The 22,797-nt window shown below is 45.0% G+C and overlaps 1 protein-coding gene across 2 annotated transcripts in view; it reads right to left on the reverse strand.

Annotated features, from left to right (window-relative positions):
• The window catches only part of LOC142560627 (uncharacterized), a 140,337-nt gene extending 118,130 nt beyond the window's left edge, over positions 1-22,207 (reverse strand). For both annotated transcript variants that reach the window (XR_012823403.1, XM_075672852.1), the window contains exons 1-2: positions 21,572-22,207; positions 12,756-12,876 (exon numbers count right to left, since the gene is read on the reverse strand). Coding sequence is in view for 1 of the 2 variants with exons in the window: in XM_075672852.1 (XP_075528967.1) it covers positions 12,756-12,876; positions 21,572-21,829 (379 nt within the window). In the remaining variant the exon portion in view is untranslated. The remainder of the gene's footprint in view (positions 1-12,755; positions 12,877-21,571) is intronic.
• Between the last annotated feature and the right edge of the window lie 590 nt (positions 22,208-22,797).

The following is a 22,797-nucleotide window of genomic DNA, read 5'->3' on the forward strand; positions in this document are numbered from 1 at the left end:
CTGCTTCATCCATTCAACACAGTGTAGCGAGGCAATCACACAACGCTGTCCATCAGGCTCGAGTCACCCCGTTTCGAGAGCAATAAGTAAAAATACGTGGCAGGCTACTTCAAGCAATAAAGAAAAAATCTGAATTCATTCGCTTTCCCACATTTCATTAATTAGACCTGTTGGGCAATTCAACCACACCTTGTGATACAACAAGGGTCGAATTGATGGGGATCAACTGTAAAGCATTGATAAAGGTAGGAGGGAAGCGAACTACGACCATGTCTTGTGGAGCATGCTTCTAAGTGTGTCCCCTGCATACAAAGACCTCTGCTATCGCTTTCCATGTTCTGCAAGGCATACGCAGGGCTTTAGGTATATGGAAATGCCAGAAAAAGAAAGAGCCACTAAGAGAAACCTGAGGTGGTCTGCCAAGATGCATCACAATACTGCCACGCAGTAAGGGGGCAATGACAATTAATGAAACACACTGTGCGTGCACATTTAATTGCATTAACATTTAATTGTTTAATTTGATAGGAATGTGCTCTCTGTGGCCAGAAAAAATTACAATAAAATTCTAATTTTCCATGATGTCAACAGAGCTTTGAGCTTAGTGGGATTGCACATATGCTTTGTAAGCATTTTCTGCGTGTTCTGGTTATAAAAAGAAGGAAAAGAAAAGGAAAAAGAAAAAAGGTGAATGCAGTTGCACTACCCGATGTAGAAGTATAAGAGATGCCCGAGCAAGCTGGAGTGAATGCACTTAAAAAAAAAAAAAAATTCTGGGGTTTTACCTGCCAAAACCACGATCTAGTTATGAGGCACGCCGTAGTGGGGCACTCCGGAGTAATTTTGACCCCCTGGGGTTCTTTCACTGGCACCCAGTGCACAGGTGTTCTTGCATTTCTCCCCCATCGAAATGTGGCTGCCAGGAAAGTTGCCATTGACAATTGTTCTGCGACTGCTTGAACCCCTTCTGTGTCATGAAACAAACACCTCCTGGGAAACGAAACCAAAATTGATCATTCTAAGAACTGCCAGCATGTTTTTCTCTAGGATTTCGAGGTTGACAACCCCCAATTAAAGCAAAGAAAGTTAATAGTTGAACAACTTGTCTTGTATTGCCAGCACTTCTTAAACATAGTGTACTCTGCTCCGTAAAAACTTGCAGTTTACTAGTAAAACAAACTTTTGGGTGAGTTGGTACATGTTCATGGCTAAGAAACTGAGCACAAAATGAGAATTAGTTAATTCGGGTTTAATGGCACAAAGGCGACTAAGACCGTGCTGCGCCAGCCACAAGATATTAAGAATTCAAATGTTAAAGCAGCGCAAGCTGTGTTACCTTAGAGTCTGTGTAAAAAAAACAGTTTCTTCTAGAAAGCTGAACAAGTCAGTGAAGGGTACTAGCGGTTCATCTCTGAGTATTGAGGCGGGGTGTAAAGATATGTGTAAGTTATAGAGATTCTGTAAAAGCTTTTGTCTCTGTGTTTCAATATTTGGACACGTCATAATAATGTGCATTACGGTGAGTGGTTCATGGCATTTCTCGCAAGTTGGCGGGTTTTCGTTTTGAAGTACAAAACTGTGTGTCAGGTGTGTATGCCCGATTTGGAGTCTACATAGGATCACCTCATAGAAGCACTACTGGTGACTGCACGACTTCCATTCTCTAAGCAGGGGTTTTATTGTGTGTAACTTGTTATTGATACAAGAGTCCCATTCTAGTTGCCACTTTGATGTCAGGGCCTTATAAATCGCTTGGATACTGTCTTTGTATGGAAGTATCGTTTTCGTTATATCTTCGTGCGCTGCCATGAACATGCATCTATCTGCTGCTTCATTCCCTGGTATCCCAACATGGCTTGGGACCCAGCAGAATCGTAAGGTTCTTCCGTATTCATTATAGGCCAACATGTTTAGGATATCACCAAGTAGAGGTTCAGACACAGAGTTAAGATCTAGAGCTCTGAGTGTGCTTAACGAATCGGTATATATGATAGCATTCATCTGCTCGTCGCTGGTAATTTTTTTTACTGCCGTCCATATTGCAAAAACTTCGGTGGTAAACACTGAAGAAAAAGTATTTATCCGAATGCTATTTTGCCAATTTTTTGTTACGATCCCGACACCTATGTATTCTTGTGTTTTGGAGCTGTCAGTGTAAAACTCCGTGTAATTTTTATATTACATAATTTATTATTTATTATTTTTATTAAAATGAGAATGACATGAAAATACTTGGCTTCTTTGCTTTCGATTTGTGCTGGCATGTCCATAAACCTCAAAAGGCAATACATGTATAAATTTGATTTAGCACGTGCCCCATAAGATGTTAAGTGTTGCCACACATGTGCTATAAAAGATCCCTGTGACGTGCGAAAGTTTTACACCAGTCAGATGCGATGTTTTACTAGTGGCAGGTTATGCAAGCATAGAAACTTGATTTCAGGAGTCGCACGAAGTAATTCCCACCACTGGACAACAGAAAGTGAACTTCCAATAAATTTAGCGCCACTACATGCAACAAAACCTCAAACTAGCTCACGACTGCTAAAGTGTATAACATAAGGAAATAAGGCCACGAAAGATGCATAAATTTACCATGGCTGCATGGCTTGCTCACGCTTTCAGTTTTATTTTTCTGCTATGTTTTGTGCCAAATGGTGTTAGGTGAGCACTACTTTCCCTTTTGGAAGGCCCTTCACAAGAAGTTAGTTTAAGTTAAGACTTCATGGTGCCCACGTTTTACCTGTCTTTATGTTGTATCTTTTCACTGGTTTCGTTCGTTTGTAAGTGGCATTCATGCCTGGGTGCAATCGAAAGGAACATTATGAAGTCCAACAGTAAGAGCAAACATAATGAACCTCCGCAAAGCTGTAGTGAGAGTTACTACACTGCAAAAAGAAATGTTATTTACTTTGATGTGCATTCATGCAGGCTGCTAGCTATACAGAAATGAATGTGTCATTATGCTGCACTCCATCTTGGCTCATAATGCCCGCAGTGTCAACAGATAGGTGCCAATCCTGAATGTGCCAGGTTTTAAATATCCTGAAGAGATCCAAGGTGGCGGCCTTGCCGTAATGTTTCCGTATGGAGTAAACAACAATGCATGGAGCGTGCCTGAGCTCAACATACACTGAAGCGGCAAGGAAAGAAAGGGTAAGGAGTTTCTGCTGCATCATGCAATGACAAACTGATGCACAAGCTGTGCCAGTTGTAACCACAGAGGCAGCCAGCTTAGTTTGTACCAAATGAGCAAATGTGAGGACAAAACTATGCATTGCCATAAGTGCAAGTACATCTTTTATGGTGCCCATTACAAGGCCTCTAAACCCGCCATGGTTGCTCAGTGGCTATGGTGTTGGGCTGCTGAGCACGAGGTCGCGGGATCGAATCCCAGCCATGGCGGCCGCATTTCGATGGGGGCGAAATGCGAAAACACCAGTGTACTTAGATTTAGGTGCACGTTAAAGAACCCCAGGTGGTCGAAATTTCCGGAGTCCTCCACTACAGCATGCCTCATAATCAGAAAGTGGTTTTGGCACGTAAAACCCCATAATTACAAAGCCTCTAACTACCCCTGCTCTAACACATTTCGTTATTCCGATGCTGACGGGACCTCCGAAATTTATCAATTATATCTGGCAGACTGAATTAAAGAAGATCCAAAAGTGAGAAAACGCATCATTGATTCATTAGGTAGTATTTACCCATTTATCGTATAGACTCGTACACAGGCCGTATCTGTGTACGGGCCACGCGGCCAACTTGGCACCAATTGTGTTCAGTGTTCCGATGCTTTCATTTTCATGTGCTGTGTACTTCTAGATGGCAAGAGCTGTGCGTTGACCTCTGATGCAATAGTCCATCTGGTGATCCGGGGTATGCAGAAGTCACCCGTTGCATCGGTGACTTGTGAACCAAAAAGTTCGGTCCCGTTGTCGGGCGGCACCTCATCAAAATTGTTAAAAAAAGAAGTGCAGCCCTCACACGGGTCTATACGGTATAACCTGCCCCTGAGCTGAATTCGCATCCGCCCCTTTTTTTTGTGAAGTCACATTAGAAAACTAGCAGTGAAAGGACACTAGAGCACCTAGACAGAGTAGAAATCTAACATGCACGCAATTGTTCGCAAGAAAAGATGTAGCATGTCTTGGATTATGGCAATCAGAAAAAGATAAACTAAGCAAAGTTTACTTCTACAGAAAGGAAACGTATAATATACTTAATGTTGATTGTTACCACTCTCATTTTAGTGCTGTCTATGGAGCACATGTGGTCCTCTGTGGCCCACTGTACGCTTGATATTCTACATTTACCAAACAACTCAGCAACAATCACAAGTGTGAAAGCAGCCCATGCCTTATTTACATTATTAGTGGAATGATTGGATAAAACAAAGTAAATCCAAACATTTCTCGCTGATATCAGAGTGCAACAAATATAAGCTTAAAACAAATAGGATGTAATGAATGTGCCAGGGGAGACTTTGGTATAACGAGGTTCGGCACACTCACTTCGGTAGTGTTGGCACTCTCAGTTGCCTGTCGAGCGCGAAAAGTCCCAGTACGCTTGCGTTTTCCCTCTTCAGCTTCGATAGCTGCTTTTCAGCACACCAGCATGTTGCCATTCCAAATGCCTCAGGGGCAATTTATAGTCTGGTGTTTAAGCGTGCCAGGCAGCCGCCAGCGAAGTTTGATACGTCACGCCTGTGACGCCAGATTCGTTGAAAATTCGCCCCCTGCATAGTCCGGCACGTTGAATGTGGCCTACACCAGCATTGCCATCAGCTGTACCCACAGCACACATGCAGCGGGCGAGCACTTATTTGTTTGGTGAAGGCACAAGCTCGGCATGCCCTCTTCAGTTTCAGTGCACCCAAACTGTAGGCCAGCCAAGCTAGCGCGCAATGCACCTTGCTCCAGCAAATTCAATGTCAGGTAGAGCATGTCCTATTTCTATGCCAAGCATCGCCAGTCGGGCTGACTGCGGCAAACACTAGACTGCATGACCATCCATTTTGTGGTAGAACTGCGCCATGCATGGTACGTGCCCGTGCTACATTGATATAACTTGCCTTTTCACACATTCTGGGATACTATGCAGCAGTAGGCCTTCCTCAAGGCCACCCGCTGAGTAGAGATCAGCGAGGCAGGCACGTTCCCGCCTGCGCATGCAGGCGCCTGTGCGCACAGATGCGCATCTCTGACCTAGCTCTCCTCTCTCCCTAAGTTTAGGGCACCTCGATGTGCGCACCCTCCCTCCGGCCATGCATGTAGCAAGGCACCCTATGGAAGTTGGGCACTTCACACCATCTCACGTAGAGCATGGCATTTAGGTTAGATGGCACTTGGCGGCGGCACGTCAGAAGTCGACACCTACACAGACTAACATCCCACCCGCTTACAGCTAGTTACACTTGTTTCTTATTATATCCTTTGTTGCTGCCGACTATTACTATGTATTCTCGGCATGACGAAATATCATTTAATACCAATGCCATGCTCACAGGACATCTACAAGTCACCTAATCGACCGTTTTGTGATGTCATCCATGCACCTACCAACTGGGACATTTTTACATGTCGCAATGATTAAATGGGGAGTGTATGAGGGATTCTTTCGCTGTTCCCTTGCCCTTCCTTCCATGTCATCGGCCAACGACCTGCGCCCCGGCCACCATCGACCATATAACTATTTATGACAAGGTGAAAAGCACTTTTACTACTGCAGACACTACTTCCGAACCTCACCACTGCTATGATACTGCTTCTTCGGATTACGCTTCTGCAATGAACGCCAAAGATTTTGCTGCTACTGAAATGCAGACCTGTTGTAATTCTAGTACTGCTGCTGCAACGCGTCAATGTTGCTGCCTATACTGTCTATGAAGAACTCCCTGCTATATACTACTGCAATGACTTACACTATGGACTTCATATGCCATAATGAAAACATGTCTCTACTTTCTACAACCATGTCTTCGGACTTAGAATGGCTTAGATGCTACCCGAGCGCTAACCCTACTTTGAATGCTGCTGCTGTGGTGACACGACCAGCACGTCCCCGGACCCCAGGTATGCCTCGTCTGCTGCGACGCTGCTGCCGATCCAGACGTGTCCTTTCTATTATTAAGACCAATGGACACTGAATGCTACAGTGCATTTCATCTATGCTGACGTGGACTTAGACACTGTCAAGGCACAGACCACTCCGTCTACTAAGGCCTAGGAAGCGCGGTCTTACCTGCACTCCAGAGTACTCCTACTCAGATAATGAGCCCGTTCCAGAAGTGGTTACAAGATACCCGGATCCCAGATATGACAAATCCGCATGAAGTCGGCTAAGAAGACTTTGTCTTCAAATTGGTGGCTGCTAGTCATGTGCTGCCAGTGGCTCTGATGTATCCACTACATCCATGTTTGTTGCCAACATCCAGTGGCTCTAATTTATCCCGCTACAACAATAGTTGGGACAATAGTCAGTGGATGAAATGAGATAGCACTAGAGTCACTGTATAGCTCCCTTTAGGGAGCCAGGGCTGCACCACTGTTTTCCGCACGCCGCCTCCAGTGACTTAGTGCCGATACTCGCTGAGCGCCACCACATGGTCAAAATGGGCTCCACTGCATTACGGAGAATCTAGCACTTTGGAGACAACGCCAACACTCCTTAGGAACCGGCCGACCAAGCACAATTGACCGTGGCACTGTTATTCTCGTTGCTTGTTCCTCGATTCTGCTAGCCTAATGATGTGTTTGCAGGTTTTTTTTCTTGGTTAAATTGCGGAATCAATACCTCACGATGCACTGACAGCTCTTGGTACTAGTATATTGGAGTGTAAAAAAAGGTATTTTTCTTGTTTCTTTTTTAAATCCAAGCACGGCACTGCAGAAGCTGCACAATTCAGTATACCCACGAGAACTAGTACAATACATACACAATGCATGCCGCCTTAGTCAGCCCCTGTGTCTGCTACATATGAGACCCATAACATGGCTAAACTTGTCTGTGACATGTAAAACACAAGAGAATACAAGCTATACTGGAATCTGAATCAACATACTGGTGCCAGGGGGAGGGGGGGGGTCAATACAAACAATGTATGAGGGCCTGCAATTCGTCGTGTCATTCACCTGGATCACATTTAGCTTTCATACTTTATACACAAGGAATGTTGAATGTGACAGCGCTGTTTCTTGAACATGAGCATTTACGTCATTTAACTGTCGCAAGCCGTGATCACATGCATGCCTAATAAGGATTATAGCTAATCTATGAAAGCTTGACATTATATTTTGCACTTGGAAAGGCTCACTCACAGTGGAAAGGCTCACAGACGTTGCCACCATGTGCTGGTGCATGTGCTCATCACAGGCTGCGCTTTCAGTAATCATGAGACGAGCGATCAGCTTGTACTCGCAAAATAATAAGGAATAAAAGAAAGCAAAAAAAAGAAAAAGAAAAATTGGTCCTGGCATTGCTGCATTGCTTTCCTGCATAACTTTGGAGCCCAAGATGGCATACCTTGCCGCAACTCCGGTTCCTGAAAGGGAAGCCTATACAGTATCTCTAGACAATACCTGCTGCCACTGAAATGCAGACCTGTTGTAATTCTACTACTGCTGCTGCAACGCGTCAATGTTGCTGCCTATACTGTCTATGAAGAACTCCCTGCTATATACTACTGCAGTGTCTTACACTATGAACTTCATATGCCATAATGAAAACGTGTCTCTAGGGCAGTTAAAGACACATGCCCTGTACAAATGTGGTCAGCGAGACAAAGTGTTTGGTGGGAAGCCTACTTTACGTATACTACCTTAGTGCATTTTCAGACACAAGTAGTGAATTTATTACCCCTATGTTATTTCGAATCTGCAAAATTGCTATCTAGATATGCACTAAAAAAATTTCCTTTTCTAAATGCTTTCTTTTAATTATTTTTTGCTGGCATTTAAAGGGCTAGCAAAAGCCTACTTATTCCAAGTTGTCATCCACTCTATTTGCACATATAATTCTCCAGCAAAAATGAGAGGGCACGTCCTGACTTAAAATTAAGAAATCTTTGTAGACCAAGTGCGATGAACACGCATCAGTTGATTGCTCTCAAGTAATCAATTGATCGAGTCTGACGCCACAATGTTGCTTAGTGGGCTCTGTGGGATGCCACATTGAAAAGCCAAGGGTAAATTTTGAGCAGACATGTTTTTTTGAAATATTAAGCCGAGTTAGATAGGCAGGCCACTTTTTTAAAAGTCTATAATTGTTTTCCGTGTGTCAATATGGTGCTCTTGTTGCAAAGAATGAATGTGCCGCTTCTGCTTCTCGTATGAGATCACCTGCACCAAAATGAACGAGTTGATGCAATCTCTGTGTTACGTGCCTCCCTGCCCCACACTGTGCATAAGCCAGTGTTGACGTCACATGAGACACACCCCCGTACAATACAGGTGGCGGCACTTTGCCTATCCATTTTTGCCATTTTCTCGCTTACAAAAGCTCTGTTCTTGCTACAAACATTAATTCTTTATCACAGAAACCTAATCTTTCAATCTAGCTCAACCTGAATTTTTTTAATGGGTCCTTTCAATGTGCATTAAAGTCTCAGTACACAAGTGTTATTGCCTTCCGCCAGGCATTAAACTTATGTCGTCCTGCCGAGGAGCAGACTGCCACAGCCTCAATGGCTGGAATGACAAATAACACGCAGGTTTTGTGAACATTTGCCAGTGGCATTTGCTGACCGCTAGGACACGGTATGATCTGCAGGGCTCTTGTGAAAATACTACGTAGTTTCATTATGCAAAATAGAAGTGAGGTGTGCAGACAGGACACAAGAGTAGAGAAGTAGACAACACGAACGCTACTTCTCTACTCTTGTGTCCTGTCTGCACGCCTCACTTCTATTTTGCATAATGAATCCTTACCAACTTGCTCAGCTTTCTGTCGTTCTAAGTTACGTAGTTTCCTTGTCTGTTTAGCGCAGTTACTTTTCGAAACATGAATTACTGCCAACTTGCCCAAGTTTCCTTTATCTCACTGTAAGTTAGCATTCATTTTTTCGATGCACATGTACTCATAGGGCAATACGAGAAGGAACACCCAAATTTATGTCAAGGGACCATGGCGGCTAAAGACACATGCCCTGTACAAATGTGGTCAGCGGGACAGTGTTTGGTGGGAAGCTTACTTCACGTATAATAATACGTTAGTTTTTAATCACATAAGAGTACTGGGATGACCGTTTTGACTTCTCATTTTTTCGCGTTGAATGAAGGTCCAAACGTTCTAATCCATAGAAAATATACTGGCAAGTGCCAGAGTATCCTAAATAATTTACTGGAATACAATTGAACCTTGATAAAACAAACACAGATATAATGAAGCAAATATAAAATGTTTCTTACCACTATCAGAATGTAACACTTGTATGCTTATAAACAAATATCAGATATAAGGAAAGTATTTCCAAGTCACATGCGACTTCATTCAAAACTAAGTCCTACCATACTTGTTTTCTATGTGAACTAGTTTCAGTACTGAGAAGGTGGATGCATCATAACATCATGATAGAGTGGCTGGCCCACCCCCATAATCCGTGCAGCAGTCACCCACAAGCACAGCCCTCCTGTTTACCGTTTTCTGAGCAATACCATCACACAAAGCCATATTTTAATACACATGAACAAACCTTGCTCTGTGCCATGGCATCACGATAATGTTCACGATGCCAGGTTTGGCCTTTCGAAACTATAGCATCAAATTAGGAGGATACAAGCATTTTCCAACCTTTACACATGCCAAGTGTCAATCCTTTGCAAGCAAAAAGGGTGCTGTAGAGCTTCTAAAACTTCGAAAGTATGCGAACATACTGCTATAATATTGAATTCGGTGTTCTCTGTCATACTGCTCACGACTGTACCTATACAATCACAAACAGACCTTGACTCTACGCTCTTAGACTCTACCAAGTGGAGCACAGTGCAACTGTGCAAATGAGGAAGACGCTATGCTTCAAGAGCACCTTGGCCATTGCATGATGAGGACTTACTCGAGAAACACGCCTTCATGCTAATACATCCAGCTATACGTTCAAAGGGCCTATACTATGTTTCATACATAGCAAGCTACACTACAAAGGCCATTTTTGTGACCAAGAAATAGTGTGTTGCAGGCACGTACCCAAGGGGGGCTCGGCGGGGGACCGGGCCACCCCTGAAATTAAGACGCATACCCCCCCCCCCTCCCCGCCCACGCCACCACTTCTCACACACATTCCTAAAGCGCCGCCAAATCAATGTTGAGACTTGACAGCTATTCGCCGGTCAACATTTTCCTGCCTTTCTCACTCCTTTTGGATGGCGGTAGTTATTGGCGTCTCCTGGGATGTGAAGGCCAGTTTCCTCATCAATTTGGTGCCCGCGCCATTAACTCGAGATGCATTCAGTTGTCGCCGTCTATTCAATGGTCACACGCATCGTTGTTGCTTCTTAGTTCAACCTTCTTCGTTTAGACTGATCCAGTGACCAGGAAATGTATTCAGTTCGTGGTCAGCTGGTCTGTATGCACGTGGAACGAGTTGCGACCACAGGAAATGCCAATTGCGTTTAACTTTTATTTTTGTTTCATTATTTCCTCGAGTGACGGCTCGCGGCGACGCTGACAGATCCTCGGAACCATATACACGTGATATGGGTTAGATAAGGTGGAAAATATAATAATGCAAGACAGCGCCTATCATCAAACCCTGCAATAACCCCTAAACTCATAGGCAATATGACTGCCACCCGTTAACTCGTCTGGTTTTTTCCTAATTGTACAGCTCTTTTCGTGAAAAATTGCCAACTGGAAACAAGAATCGCAAGGATTCGAGAAATTAAGCGATCTACTAAGGGAGAGAGCCAACGCAACAGCCCAACAGAAAGGAAAAGCGAAAATTAACAAATTTAACCGTTGTTTGCGAAAACATTTATGAATCAACATCTTTTATTTAAAGAGCAAGCAGTCATAACGCTGTCGGAAGTGTAGGACAATTCCGTGTTGTAATGACGGTTCTACAGTTATCATTCGGGCTGCCTAACGTAGCCGCTTCTCTGCTGTGCTTATGTAGGTGTTTTTATAACCTTCCGCGGTAGGCGCAGTACGTGTAGAATCGCAGCTTCCTGCCCCATATGCGGTTGTACGCAACTGGCGGCCACGCATCGTTACGTAACTTCCCAAATAACAACACCAGTCAGTTGTGGCACTTCCGTCAGATCAGTAAACGAGGGATCCAAAATAACTGCGATTGTTCCACGAACATATATTTCCGTATAATTCTTCCAGAGCTAATTCAAAAAATGCTACTGTAGTCGGATACAACTTAAGTCTGCAATGAAGCCCCAACCACGCCCTCATAACCGCCAGCCACTGTTCCTCCGCGAGGCCGCAAATAATTCATACTTCAAACTTTTTCTGTTACCCAAATAAGGCGGCAGTTACAACAATGAAATTATTAGCGCGTAATTTTATACCTTTCCCCTCGCCTATTATAGTGGAATGGCGAATGCCTAATTCTTTATTGAACTGAAATAACATGCTTGCTTCACTACAGCCATTTGTTGTGAAGTTTCACTTCAGTTGGCAGTGAAGTTTCCGGAGTAAAACGGGTTCAGCAGTGAAATGAACTGCACTGCAGACTTTTAAAGAGTCAAATGCTCAGACTCCTTACATTTTGTCCATGTCTGCTGCACAACTCATTGCTTCCGCTAATGAAAAGACTCTTCGAGAACAGCAGACGCTCCGGAAGTATCAAGTACAACACCATTTTGAAAAGGTCGCATGACGATTTTGTTTGCTGCTGTGATTGGCTGGCAGAGTAACACAACTCTGCGCAGTCCGTGTGCCGTTGTTGTCAACTGCTGCTTTTTTAAGTTCTATTCTACTAAAGTTATCTTTATTTTACGCTCTCGGGGCTTCTTTACTTGTTCTTGGCAGCGTTCTTCCTGCGCAAGTTCATGTGACGTGGTTCTTTGTTTGCCAAGTAAAGGTGAGGTTTATCGCACAGGCATACCTGTAAAATACACCTTATTTCATTTCTCTTTTGTGGGTTTATGCATTTTTATGGTGAATGGTGGGCGTTATTCACATTTGTACAAGTAAAGGTAGCCCCCTCATTTGCATAGAAACGTTGCCTTGGGTTGGCCCCTTCCCCCCTTCCCCCCTCCCCCGAAAAAAAATCCTGGGTACGTGCCTGGTGTGTTGCATATCAAAAGAAAGATACAGGCATACCGTACGTAATCTGATCCAAGATACAGTCTGATGCTATTACGTTGTGATAGATTACGTAATTATTACACGGAAGGCGCAGCAGATCTTAACCTATATACCACCAACCGAGCAGAGTTACCCATTTCTGCGACCAGCAGCCGTAGCAAACAACTTGCACTTACAACCAAAATGCAGTACATCACATACTGGAAGTACAAAAGTGCACAAATAATATGCGATTATAGACTTCACCACATGTCAGCAAGTTGTAGTTGCAACATATGACAGTAGCTATTCTGCAGAAAGTGTCCCAGATCAGAGCAGATTGATGAGTGCAGAGTGCAGCTACAGAAAGTTGGCTTGAGAATCATGGAGTGCATGGAGCATTTCCCTCAAGAGGCAGCAGTGTTACGCCCTTTCTAGAGTTGAGGTGGAATGCCAAGAGGAGGGGAGCACGATGGTTAGAGTGAAATGTGACAAAAAAAACAAAAAAGTCCTCCACTCACCCGACACATCCGTCGCTCCCGTGGGGAAAGGTGGGGGCGGCGAACGGCCGTCTGTGATGGCCAGAGGCTTGCCAGTCGAGTTCTCGTCAGGATGCCCTCTCAACTTATGCCAACCATCGGCCTGCAAAAGACCCACCAAGAATGGCACACACAAATCAGTGACCTACAATGCTTACCAGGTTCAGAGTAGCTTTTGTGTGAAAAATTTAAATAGTTTTCAAGAACTTTCAAGGCGCTGACGCATTTTCGGAAATGAAAACCCCATGATACCTGACAACATAAAAAAAAAAAAAAACACAGAACACTGTCTTGTATGGGTGCCACATGGCACACTTTCAGTCGCGCTTGAGTACAATCGGGATCGAATTTCTTGGTCGAGAATTTCGATCCAAATCGGGCCCAATCAGAATCGGAAGTGCCCATGTGACACCGGTGTTAAACAATGAGCAAACACTGTTTTGCACAGGAATTGAAAAATGGCCTCGCTAAGCCTTTTCCACATAATCTCATCACCAGCCAACCCAGACAAGTTGACTATCTATCCCAACAATTCTTACTGAAATGGCTCGACTCTTGCATAAACCAAAACAGACACACAAATAAAGTGTACAAAGCATAGCATAAAATAATTTGAAAATATTTAATCACGCCGTGAAAACTGAAGGCCTTTCAAAGCCTTGAAAATGGTTGTTTCGCCCTCATTCAAGGGTTTCAAGCACGGCTAAAGCCCCGTGTTTACAAACACGGAGCTCCCAAGCTTAAAATTTGAAAACTGTTTTAGGGGAATTGCTATGGTGACGAAATGCCGTTTTATTGAACTGTTGGCTCCAGCCTAAGACATCCCTTGTACACAACCACTGTCGATTGCTATGGTGCTGGGCTGCTAAGCACAAGGTCGCGGGATCAAATCCCGACCATGGCGTCCGTGTTTCAATGGGGGTGAAATACGAAAACACCTGTGTACTTAGATTTAGGTGCACGTTAAAGAACTCGAGGTGGTCCAAATTTCTGTAGTCCCGCACTACAGCGTGCTTCATAATCAGGTCATGGTTTTGTCATGTAAAACCCCGTAATTTAATTAATTTTTTCAAATGCTAAAAATTGTTTTATTCTACTCATGATCTTGACTTGATTGTAAATGGATGCTGTGAACAGGCCTTCTGCTTTTTAGTTTCAGCCAGAATGATCTGCACCACAGACAAACAGAAACATTCACAGAGTTTATGAAATATTCATGCAATGGCATTGAAAGTTTGGTTGTCATTACATACATTCATTATATCAAGTGAGTGGAAGAGCTGCTGGTAGGTCAGAATAATTGAGTTAGTCGGAAAAATCTAGCTCCGAAAAATCATTTGACAACTGTATTTGTATTCTCTTAAATTCAGTCACGGCCTCAACTAAACAACTGCTAAATTTTAAGGTGAAAGCCTTAAACCTCTATGTTTCAAGATCATGCTGTAAGGTACAGAAAATATCATGTGACCCAAGGAAGGCCAGAAGCGAACCAAAGCATGTCCAGACGTGTATAAGAGATGATTAATGATAAGCAAAGTTAATTCATGATTGGTCAGTGATTGGATTAAGGTCCATCAGGGTGGATTAAGGTCGATTAGAGTGGATTAATGTGGATTAAGGTGATTTACAGCAGGCTTTGCAAGGCTTTCACCTTCGTGTCTCTAAGGCGATAGCTAAGGACACCTGGGAATTATTTTTTGTATTGTACTGTGCAAAATGCAATAGGAGAGAAGAAAGATAGGACAGATCCTTCTGAATTCTCATTGCAACTTGCTCAGTAAAATACAAAAATTGATCAGTATAAACAAACCAGCTCACAACAAAGTACTCCTAAGCCATTACTGGTGGCATTACACTTGTAAACAAGCTCTAAAAATTGGGCCCATTTTATGAAGAAATCTGAAAAAGTTGGCAGGTTAGCAAAATAAAGCTGTTTTGGGCTTGTTTAGGCTAAGCTGAACGCAGACATTATCAGCCGTTTGTCCGAGCTTTTCACAATGGCCAGATGGCTCTTGCGTTTTCGTCTTCTTTCGGAAAAAAATTATCATTTTAACATATTTTTACCTCCATGGGTCTTCAGATGAACAGAAGAGGTACATACATTTAAACAGACAATCCTCACTGGAAACTAGTCCTTTATTTCCTCCACTTTCTTTCCAATTCCCTCATCTACCCTTTCCCCAGCACATGACAGCCAAGCAAACATCCTCTGGTTAACCTCCCTGTCCTTATCTCTCTAGACAGCAGCAACTAGGCTATCACAATTTTTTTCTTAACCAGTTTCATACTACGCCATTATCACAAACTTCAAGCAAAAATAGCCGAATTATTTTTGCAGACCCCAGCTTCCAACAGGTTTTGCCTCCTAAGAATGAATAATTTTGCTTCTGCTTGCCCTGCCCCATGGGTTGCATGCTGCCATCTACCTAAAGCACGACTAATCACTGAGAAAAAAAAAATAACTAGGCTCGTTCACAGCATTGCTAGAAAATCCGAAGTGCTGTTAAGGAGCTGGGCTCGTCCATGGTTGTTTTTACCAGAAGTGCTTGGACAATCCAGTTCGTCCAAGGTATGGAAAGGGTTAATGTTCTTGAGAGATCTAAACATATCTCAAAATGTGTACTTGATGAATAGAATATGCATATAATTTTAATAAGAAGAGGTATTTTTATACATTCTTTGAAGTCATGCCACTTATTTGAGGTTGCTTCGAGAGTGTCATCCATCCACTGGTTCAGATTCGTCTGGCTACTTCAGAACAAATTGTCAGGTGTTCAATTGTGTTCCATCAAGCAAGGTGCAAGTACAGGAGATGCTAATAAGAATGCTTTGTTTCTGCTAGTTGGCCCATATTTGACACTAACATTAAAACAATGCAACAAGCCAAGGACACTGTAAAGGCACAAAGAATTGACAAAGTGTCAGTTCCATGTGCCTCCATGTTGTCCAATTTAGAATTGGTGTTAAAGAGAGGACGCCGTGTAAGACAATCTCTGTCCGCCCCCCCCCCCAATTTGAATCCTGATAAACCAAACAGTTCAGGGATTTTGCATAGTTTACTATAGATTCACTATAGTTCTGTTACAATAAACTGTCAAAAAAGTACTAGATACTTCGAATATATGAAAAGAATGAACATTTCAGGAGCAAGTTGGTAAGGTTGCATTTTTGAAGACTGGGCATTTAAAAATTGGATATGCAAATCATGACAGGCAACAATGATTGGGAACTCAACTTTTCTTAAAGCATAAATCACAAAATAAACCACATAATCGTCCCTTCCATTTCGATTTCACTGAACAAGTCTGAACAGGAAAAGAGAAGGAAAAGCAAAGACTACGACAGTTAATACATGACATATGAAGGTCTTGATGACCAAAGATGAATGGCAATGTGGAATCAATTTGTTGTGACATTGTGCTATCTCATGGTTTTGCTGTATTTGTTGATGTTCTTTGCATGTGTCATGTATTGGTACCACAGGGCGTTTACTATATCAACATTTTAAGGTTTCCACGTTTTACCTGAATGTTTTAATGAAAATTACTTGACAATCTACGACACTGACAGTTCAGGCACAAGGAAATAATGGTAGCTTGTAGGTTTCCAAGTTAGTATGCCAGCCCACACTTTTCAGCGACAATTACCAGTAAGCTGTAAAAGTGGGACGCATTATCAGATTTGACTGAATCACATGCTACATGATACTGCAGCAATTTCCCCCATGTTGTCCTTGGTGTCTGTTTTCTGGCTTTTACGATAGAATTAATAACAATTGGGCCCCTCACTTCCTGTTCTCCTCATTCATTACGTTACGAGGGTCTCGAATCTGGCAACATCGATGCCTTCAGGCAGCACGCGTGGGTTCATTGGCCAGTTGCCATGACCCAAATAGATCACATACCCATGACACCAGTGGCAGAAAGGATGTCCCATGTCCACCACTTAGGTCTTTGAGTGGTGACACTGGCTAAGACTCCCAGGGTTAGTTCTAGCAGTAAAACATAAAATACCCCAGAAAGTGGACGGGAAAATGGCACCGCTTTAGCTCAATTGCTAAGAGCAGCGCACACGTACTGCGAAGACGTGGGTTTGTATGCTACCTGCAGCCAGTTGTTTCTTCATCCACTTTCATTTCCATTAATTTATCATTTCTTTAATTCAATTAGTAAAGTACAAGAAATTTCCCCTATGTTGCCCTAGGTGTTTTTGTTGCCTTTTATGATATGATTTTATATATAAATAAATATATACACATATGTACATAGATATATATATTAAACTAAAAAACAAAAAAAAATGATTACACAGTTGAAGGAACTGTTCAGGTTACATTACTTGACACAGAATGGAAGTTCCCCAACTTGCACATGTGGTGGTCTTGAAATATACAATTCCCCTAGAAGCATCTCAGCTGATAAAACTGCTTTGTCTTGTGCCAATTCACTCAACAGAAATTGGTTGGACAAGCTGAAAATGAAGTCTCACATTTACCCATGTCTCCTATATGACTTGTAATGCTAAGACTCGAGAAATTCGGTAAGCCTACGCAGTGTTTAAATGGCAATACAACAACATACTCATGAAGAATGCAATCCATCTCACCCAAGTTGACTGCTGTCCAGGGCATCCTTGCACTTCCCTTATAGACTATGAATGCAGCTTGGACAGCTTGACTTCAGCTAAGCACAATATTTGAACCACAATTAGTTGCGAGATATTTAAACCACTTTCCAATGTGTCTCCCCTAGAATGCCTGAAAAGGTGTCCATCCAATTTCCTTTCTCGAAAATACCAGATAATTCAAAGTTTGCGTGTTCTGCCTCTGTAAATTTTCCAGGAGCATGTTGTATAATAGATTCCAGGCTGAGTCTTCTGACTAGTCTTAAGCTTCCAATAAACAAACCAAAGGGCCAGTATACTGCAGCAGCACCTCTCACTCGATTCTATTTCTTTCCTGCCATCTGACAATCGCGACTGGCTGATCTCGGTGATAATGTCAGACTGCCACTTGGACCACTGACAAGAGGCAGAATAAAAAGATTTGATGTGGAATCACTATATTATCCTGGCCTTGTTCACCTTGACTATTAAAAAAATTTCTGAGCGAAATAGTGATCTGGGCTGCTATCTTGTATGCATTCGAAAAGCAGATCTTCAGTTTCGTTTCACACAATTGACCTAGGCCGCGCCAATATCACGCCTAGGCCAATCGCTTGAGGCGAAACTGAATGTTGGCTTTTCAAACGCATACAAGATAGCGGCCCTGCTGCCCAAGAAGGGTCGGGTAAATGTTTTATCAACCGATTCTTTTATCTGCTGTCCATATTAATGCTTTCATGTCAGAATATTGTATGTAACATTGAGCCAGATCGATTGCCAGAGTGTGTAGCATCTTAAAATCCAATCAATCACTGCAGCTGCTAGCTTTTGTTATGCTGCTAGCTTACGTATGCTAGCTTTAATGGACCTGGCCATGTTTATGCATAAGCAAAGGGTGCCTAGGTACCCGCTGAGGCAACTGCTATCAGAAGATTTCAGAAAGAGAGATAGAATATGATGGGAATGTTTAGCAATAAACACTGTTATCTAATGAACATGGTCATTTTCATGTTGCACCATTGGTACAACAAAACAGCAAGGCACATCATATCTCCAAACTCAAACCTGTGGGTTACTGCAGACCAAACGATTGTGCACAAACAAAGATTTCAACACACTTGAGTAGGAGAAAATAGTGTACACAGTGCTACCCTGTAGTGTTGCACATGTGTCATAAGTTACCTCGAAATTATTTCATGGCACATGTCAACAAGAGAATGGTATGAAGCCGATCCAAGCCTAATCACACTACCAGCACTGTTCCTAAGATTCCTCTCAGTTTTTCTTGCCACTGTGCACTTTGCAGCAACGTTCTGTCTACAACGCCTCAACGAAAACATCAACAGAAGGAAAACGTGCATAACACAGTGCCACCTGCCTTTTCCTATTTCCTTGCTACTGGCTCTTTCTATATGGTGGCGAAGTCAACACACAGATGACCGGTGAATGTCATAAGGTAGCCATCGTAGCCTGCTTCACATGCAGCGATTATACACTTCGCAGCTACGATTTTGGCATTTGGAAGCACCTAGTGGAAGGTTGAATTAATCTTGGCGTCACTCCGCTTCGGTGAAAAACAGGAAAACGAGCTAGAAACAATTCTCGTGAAATGTTTTTCGTGTTTGAACTCATTACTGTGCCAAAATAAACAAAAATTTGTAAATATAGGCAGCGGACCACCGCGACGTGTACGGCGACCCGCGTTGTCATTGGTTGCCCGTTCATACCTGATGTGCGATTCCGCATCGAAGCGACAGACGGCTGATTTGCCGCAAATACGAAATCTTTAAGTAAAATCGCAAAAAAAAAGGGGGCTTAATTTTCCCGCACGTATTGAGAAAGCGAGCACGAGGGAGGCAACCATAAGGCAATTGCAGAAGAGAGAACGCTAATAAAGAGGTCAGCTCCTATCAGACTTTTGTTTCGAGGTAACGCATGAATTGCGCCATAAGCGCTGCACGCGGTACGGTGAAAAGAGTAAAAACAGTGACAGTTCGTCGCGCGTTTACGGCCGCGCGATAAGCGAGTATCAACGGCTCGCGAAACAGAAATCAAGAGGCACCAAGAGAAGTAAAGGAACCGGAGAGAGAGAGAGAGAGAGAGATTTCGACAGGCAAGCTACGCGCTACGATCGACCAAGCAGCAGCGGCAGCAGTAACGGGCGTTGGGCTCATCCACGATGCGCGATCAAGGGGGCCAGCGAGCGGCGACCGACGTAGCCTACCTCATATTTTCGTTCCTTATTCCGCGACCCCACGTCCAATATCAAAAAACGCAAAAGGAAAAGACACGACGTAGTGTGGCGGCAACGTCGTGCAGCACGCGTTTCGCCGCGATTAAAGCCCGGGTCTCCGTGACTTCACGGGATTCTCGACGCTTTTTTTTTTTTTTGGTTGCTTCTCTTCCGCGCTTCTCCCCGTTTTCATTTCCTCTCTCTTTCTCTCTTAACTACGCGCACACTGAGATTCGTGCTGGCGCGGCGAAAACAACCCGCCCGCAGCACGCCGATGTGCGTGCGTGTTGTAGTTGCGGCAACACCGGCGCATCGACGGCAGTGCGCCTGCGATGTGCTGAGACGGCTGGAAAGCGGAAAACACCGCCCGCGGAATGAGAAAAAAAAAGAAACGGTACAACGCCTTTCGTTGGCTACGTCGCTCTCGTTCGCTTCAAGCGCATCAACCTTTCGGGCGGTAACAGGTTCGGCAACCAATGGATCACGGAGACGCGAAACGGCAGGGTGACGAAGAAAGGAAAAAAAAATATATCAAAAGAAAAATCGGAACGTCGCCGAAGCCCTTTGTCACTTCGAGAATCGCGCGGGTGGCGAACACGAAAACGATCCTCTGTGCATCCTACGACGCCTTCGGCTTTCTTCGCCCGAGAGGACAACGTCTGCGAGTCAAAAGCGAAACCGCAGAGCGAAGTGTCTGACAGCAAGCCGAGACGAAGCGCGACCGATAGGCCTAGTGAGACAGACACCGCTCTCCTAACGTCGCTGCGAGCGAGGAGCAGACGATCAGGAGGAGAGACAAAAGCGTGCCCAACGCGCCGCGTTTAGCGAAGTTCAGCTCGCGCGACGTGCTGCGATTTGACGGAACGTCAAATGCGAGCGGCGTAGCGGCAGCGCGCAAAGAAGCAACGCCGATCACGACTGGAGAGGAGCGCGTCGGGATGGCTCGCGGCGGCAAAGTCCATGCGCCAAGCACAGCCGTCAAAAAGCGGCAGCGCGCCGCTGTGTCGTGAGCAGCCGCGGCGTCTCGCCCCGGTATCGACTCGCTCCAAGCGCGCTACGGGTCTGTGATGTGCAGGGTATCTCGAGCGCACGTCAGTGAGATGTGCTACCGTTGCGCTGTGGCTGTTTATGTTTTCGTCGGTTGATCACACATGCGCAACCACAAAGGAAAAGGGTCGACAAAGGGCTGGCTTCTGGGACGGACAGCCAGCTGTAGCGGCTGTTAGGAGCAGTCCGAGTGAAGGAGGGAGGGCGGTGATGAAAATAAGAATAAAAGGAATATGCTATTCGCAGAGCTATATACGACATGTAGGGCCGGCGGCGAACAAGATTCTGCAGCATATCGGTACAGGAGCTGGGGCGACTAAAAGGAGGGAGTCCCTCGACGAAATCGGCTCGCCCGAAACACAGTCGCTACTTTGCGCCGGACGCGAGCGGGAGCCAACGAGAAAACTCCATCCAAAACATTAAGGCACGGAACAGGCGGGTAGAAGAAAGGGGGGTATCCATTCATCGATTTTCGGAGCCAGGAGAGCGGAGCAGGCAGCAGGGCCGCCTGCCTGCCCCTAGCTTGCGCGCTCGGCAACGGCTCTCGCCCAGATGAACGTCAGACACGACGGGAAGGGAGGAAAGAAACAAATCAAAAAGAAATGGGACGAAATCTCGCCGCGGCCTGATCGGAGACGGCACGAGGTGGTGGATTTATGCGAGTTTCCGACTCGAAGACTACACTGGCGAGATGCGCTTTCTCCCATGCTCCGTCCGGCGAAAGGGAGCAGACAAAAGCGCTCAGTGACACTGCGCGAACCCCCCTTGCGCTGTTCGCGTCCCCAGCCGCCGGTCCACAACTTTTCACCGGCGGCGTGCTACTTCAAGCCTCGCGAGCAGCTGGGAGCGGAACAGAGCAGAGCGGCGAGCGAAAACAAAAAAGCGGGCCAACTATACGTACAGCGTAAACACTCACCGCGGCTCCGTCGTTCGGATAGCCGATCGAGTATTGCTGTTCAATGCGACTACCAGCAGATCCAGCTTCCCTCCATGTCGGCGGACTTTCGACCACTTTCTGCAGCACGCCGTCCCTTTGCAGCCGGTAGAGCACACTGTTGATTGTCTTCTTGGGTTGCTTGATCACGCGACAAAGGTCCACGGTGCGCACATTTTCGCCGGGATGCGAGTGGAAGTAATTCAGCAGCTGAGTACGGACATCCCAAACGTCCACCATGTTTGTTTGGGACCCCCCCTATGAGGGGAAGGAAAAAAAAAAAGAAAGTGCGTTGCTGTCCCTTGTCAGCCGGTGGCGCTGCGGGCAGCAGTGGTGGCTTGCTTGCTTGCTGGGCGCTTCTCCGCGGTGGCGGCGGCTTCGACAAAGCGAGGCGCACAAAGGGGGGAGGACGAAGCTTGCGGTGTCGGTGCGCGCGTTTCGGCGTGGGAAAACAGAGCGTGCACCGACTCAGCGCCGGCCTAGCCCACCCGAAGCCAGCCCCGGTGCCCACAGGATCCCACCTCGCATGGCGAGCTTTTCGTCCACCGCTCGCTGCTGCTGACCGAGGCGACCGTTGCTGCGGGAGCGGCGGCGGCGGCCAACGCAGAAGCTCGCGACGAGGAGGAAGGCAAAATAGAAAGAGAAAGCAAGCCGATCAGCGGATTGCGCACTCGCGGGCGAGCCGGGCCAAGCCGAGCCGCAGGCAAACAAAGGGAGAACTGAAAGCTACCGACGCGCTCACATGAGGGCGCTAGCAAACATGTTTCAGCTGGTTTTACCATCATATATCTATTAAGCCCATACTTGCCAAGAAGGCTCGCTATCTCGGGGGCTGTACTTCTACCGCTGCAGTGCCACGCTTTGAAGTGAGATGGCGGAGTTTCCATTCCAAGTCGCACAAACAGAGAGCTACAAAGCCTAAATCTTCACTTTCGTTGGGCAGAAAAATTATTTTGCGCTTACGCTTGCTCTGTTCTTGCTGAAAATTTATTGCATTGACTGGTCTGAGTTATTCAACATAACATTTCACACTGATACTTGACTGGTTATTCAAGAAAGAAACTGTGCCCCACGGATATGTTACTGCACTAGGCGATGCATGACCTTAAGATTTGTTTTCATTAAACGATTAGGGGTGTATCGGAGCGGCGCAGACGAAGACAACTTAGGAGTTCAACGCGATAGCGTTAAGGACACCGTGTTCCAGA

Source organism: Dermacentor variabilis, chromosome 10 (assembly GCF_050947875.1).
Source record: "Dermacentor variabilis isolate Ectoservices chromosome 10, ASM5094787v1, whole genome shotgun sequence".
In the NCBI taxonomy this organism is placed as follows: domain Eukaryota; kingdom Metazoa; phylum Arthropoda; class Arachnida; order Ixodida; family Ixodidae; genus Dermacentor; species Dermacentor variabilis.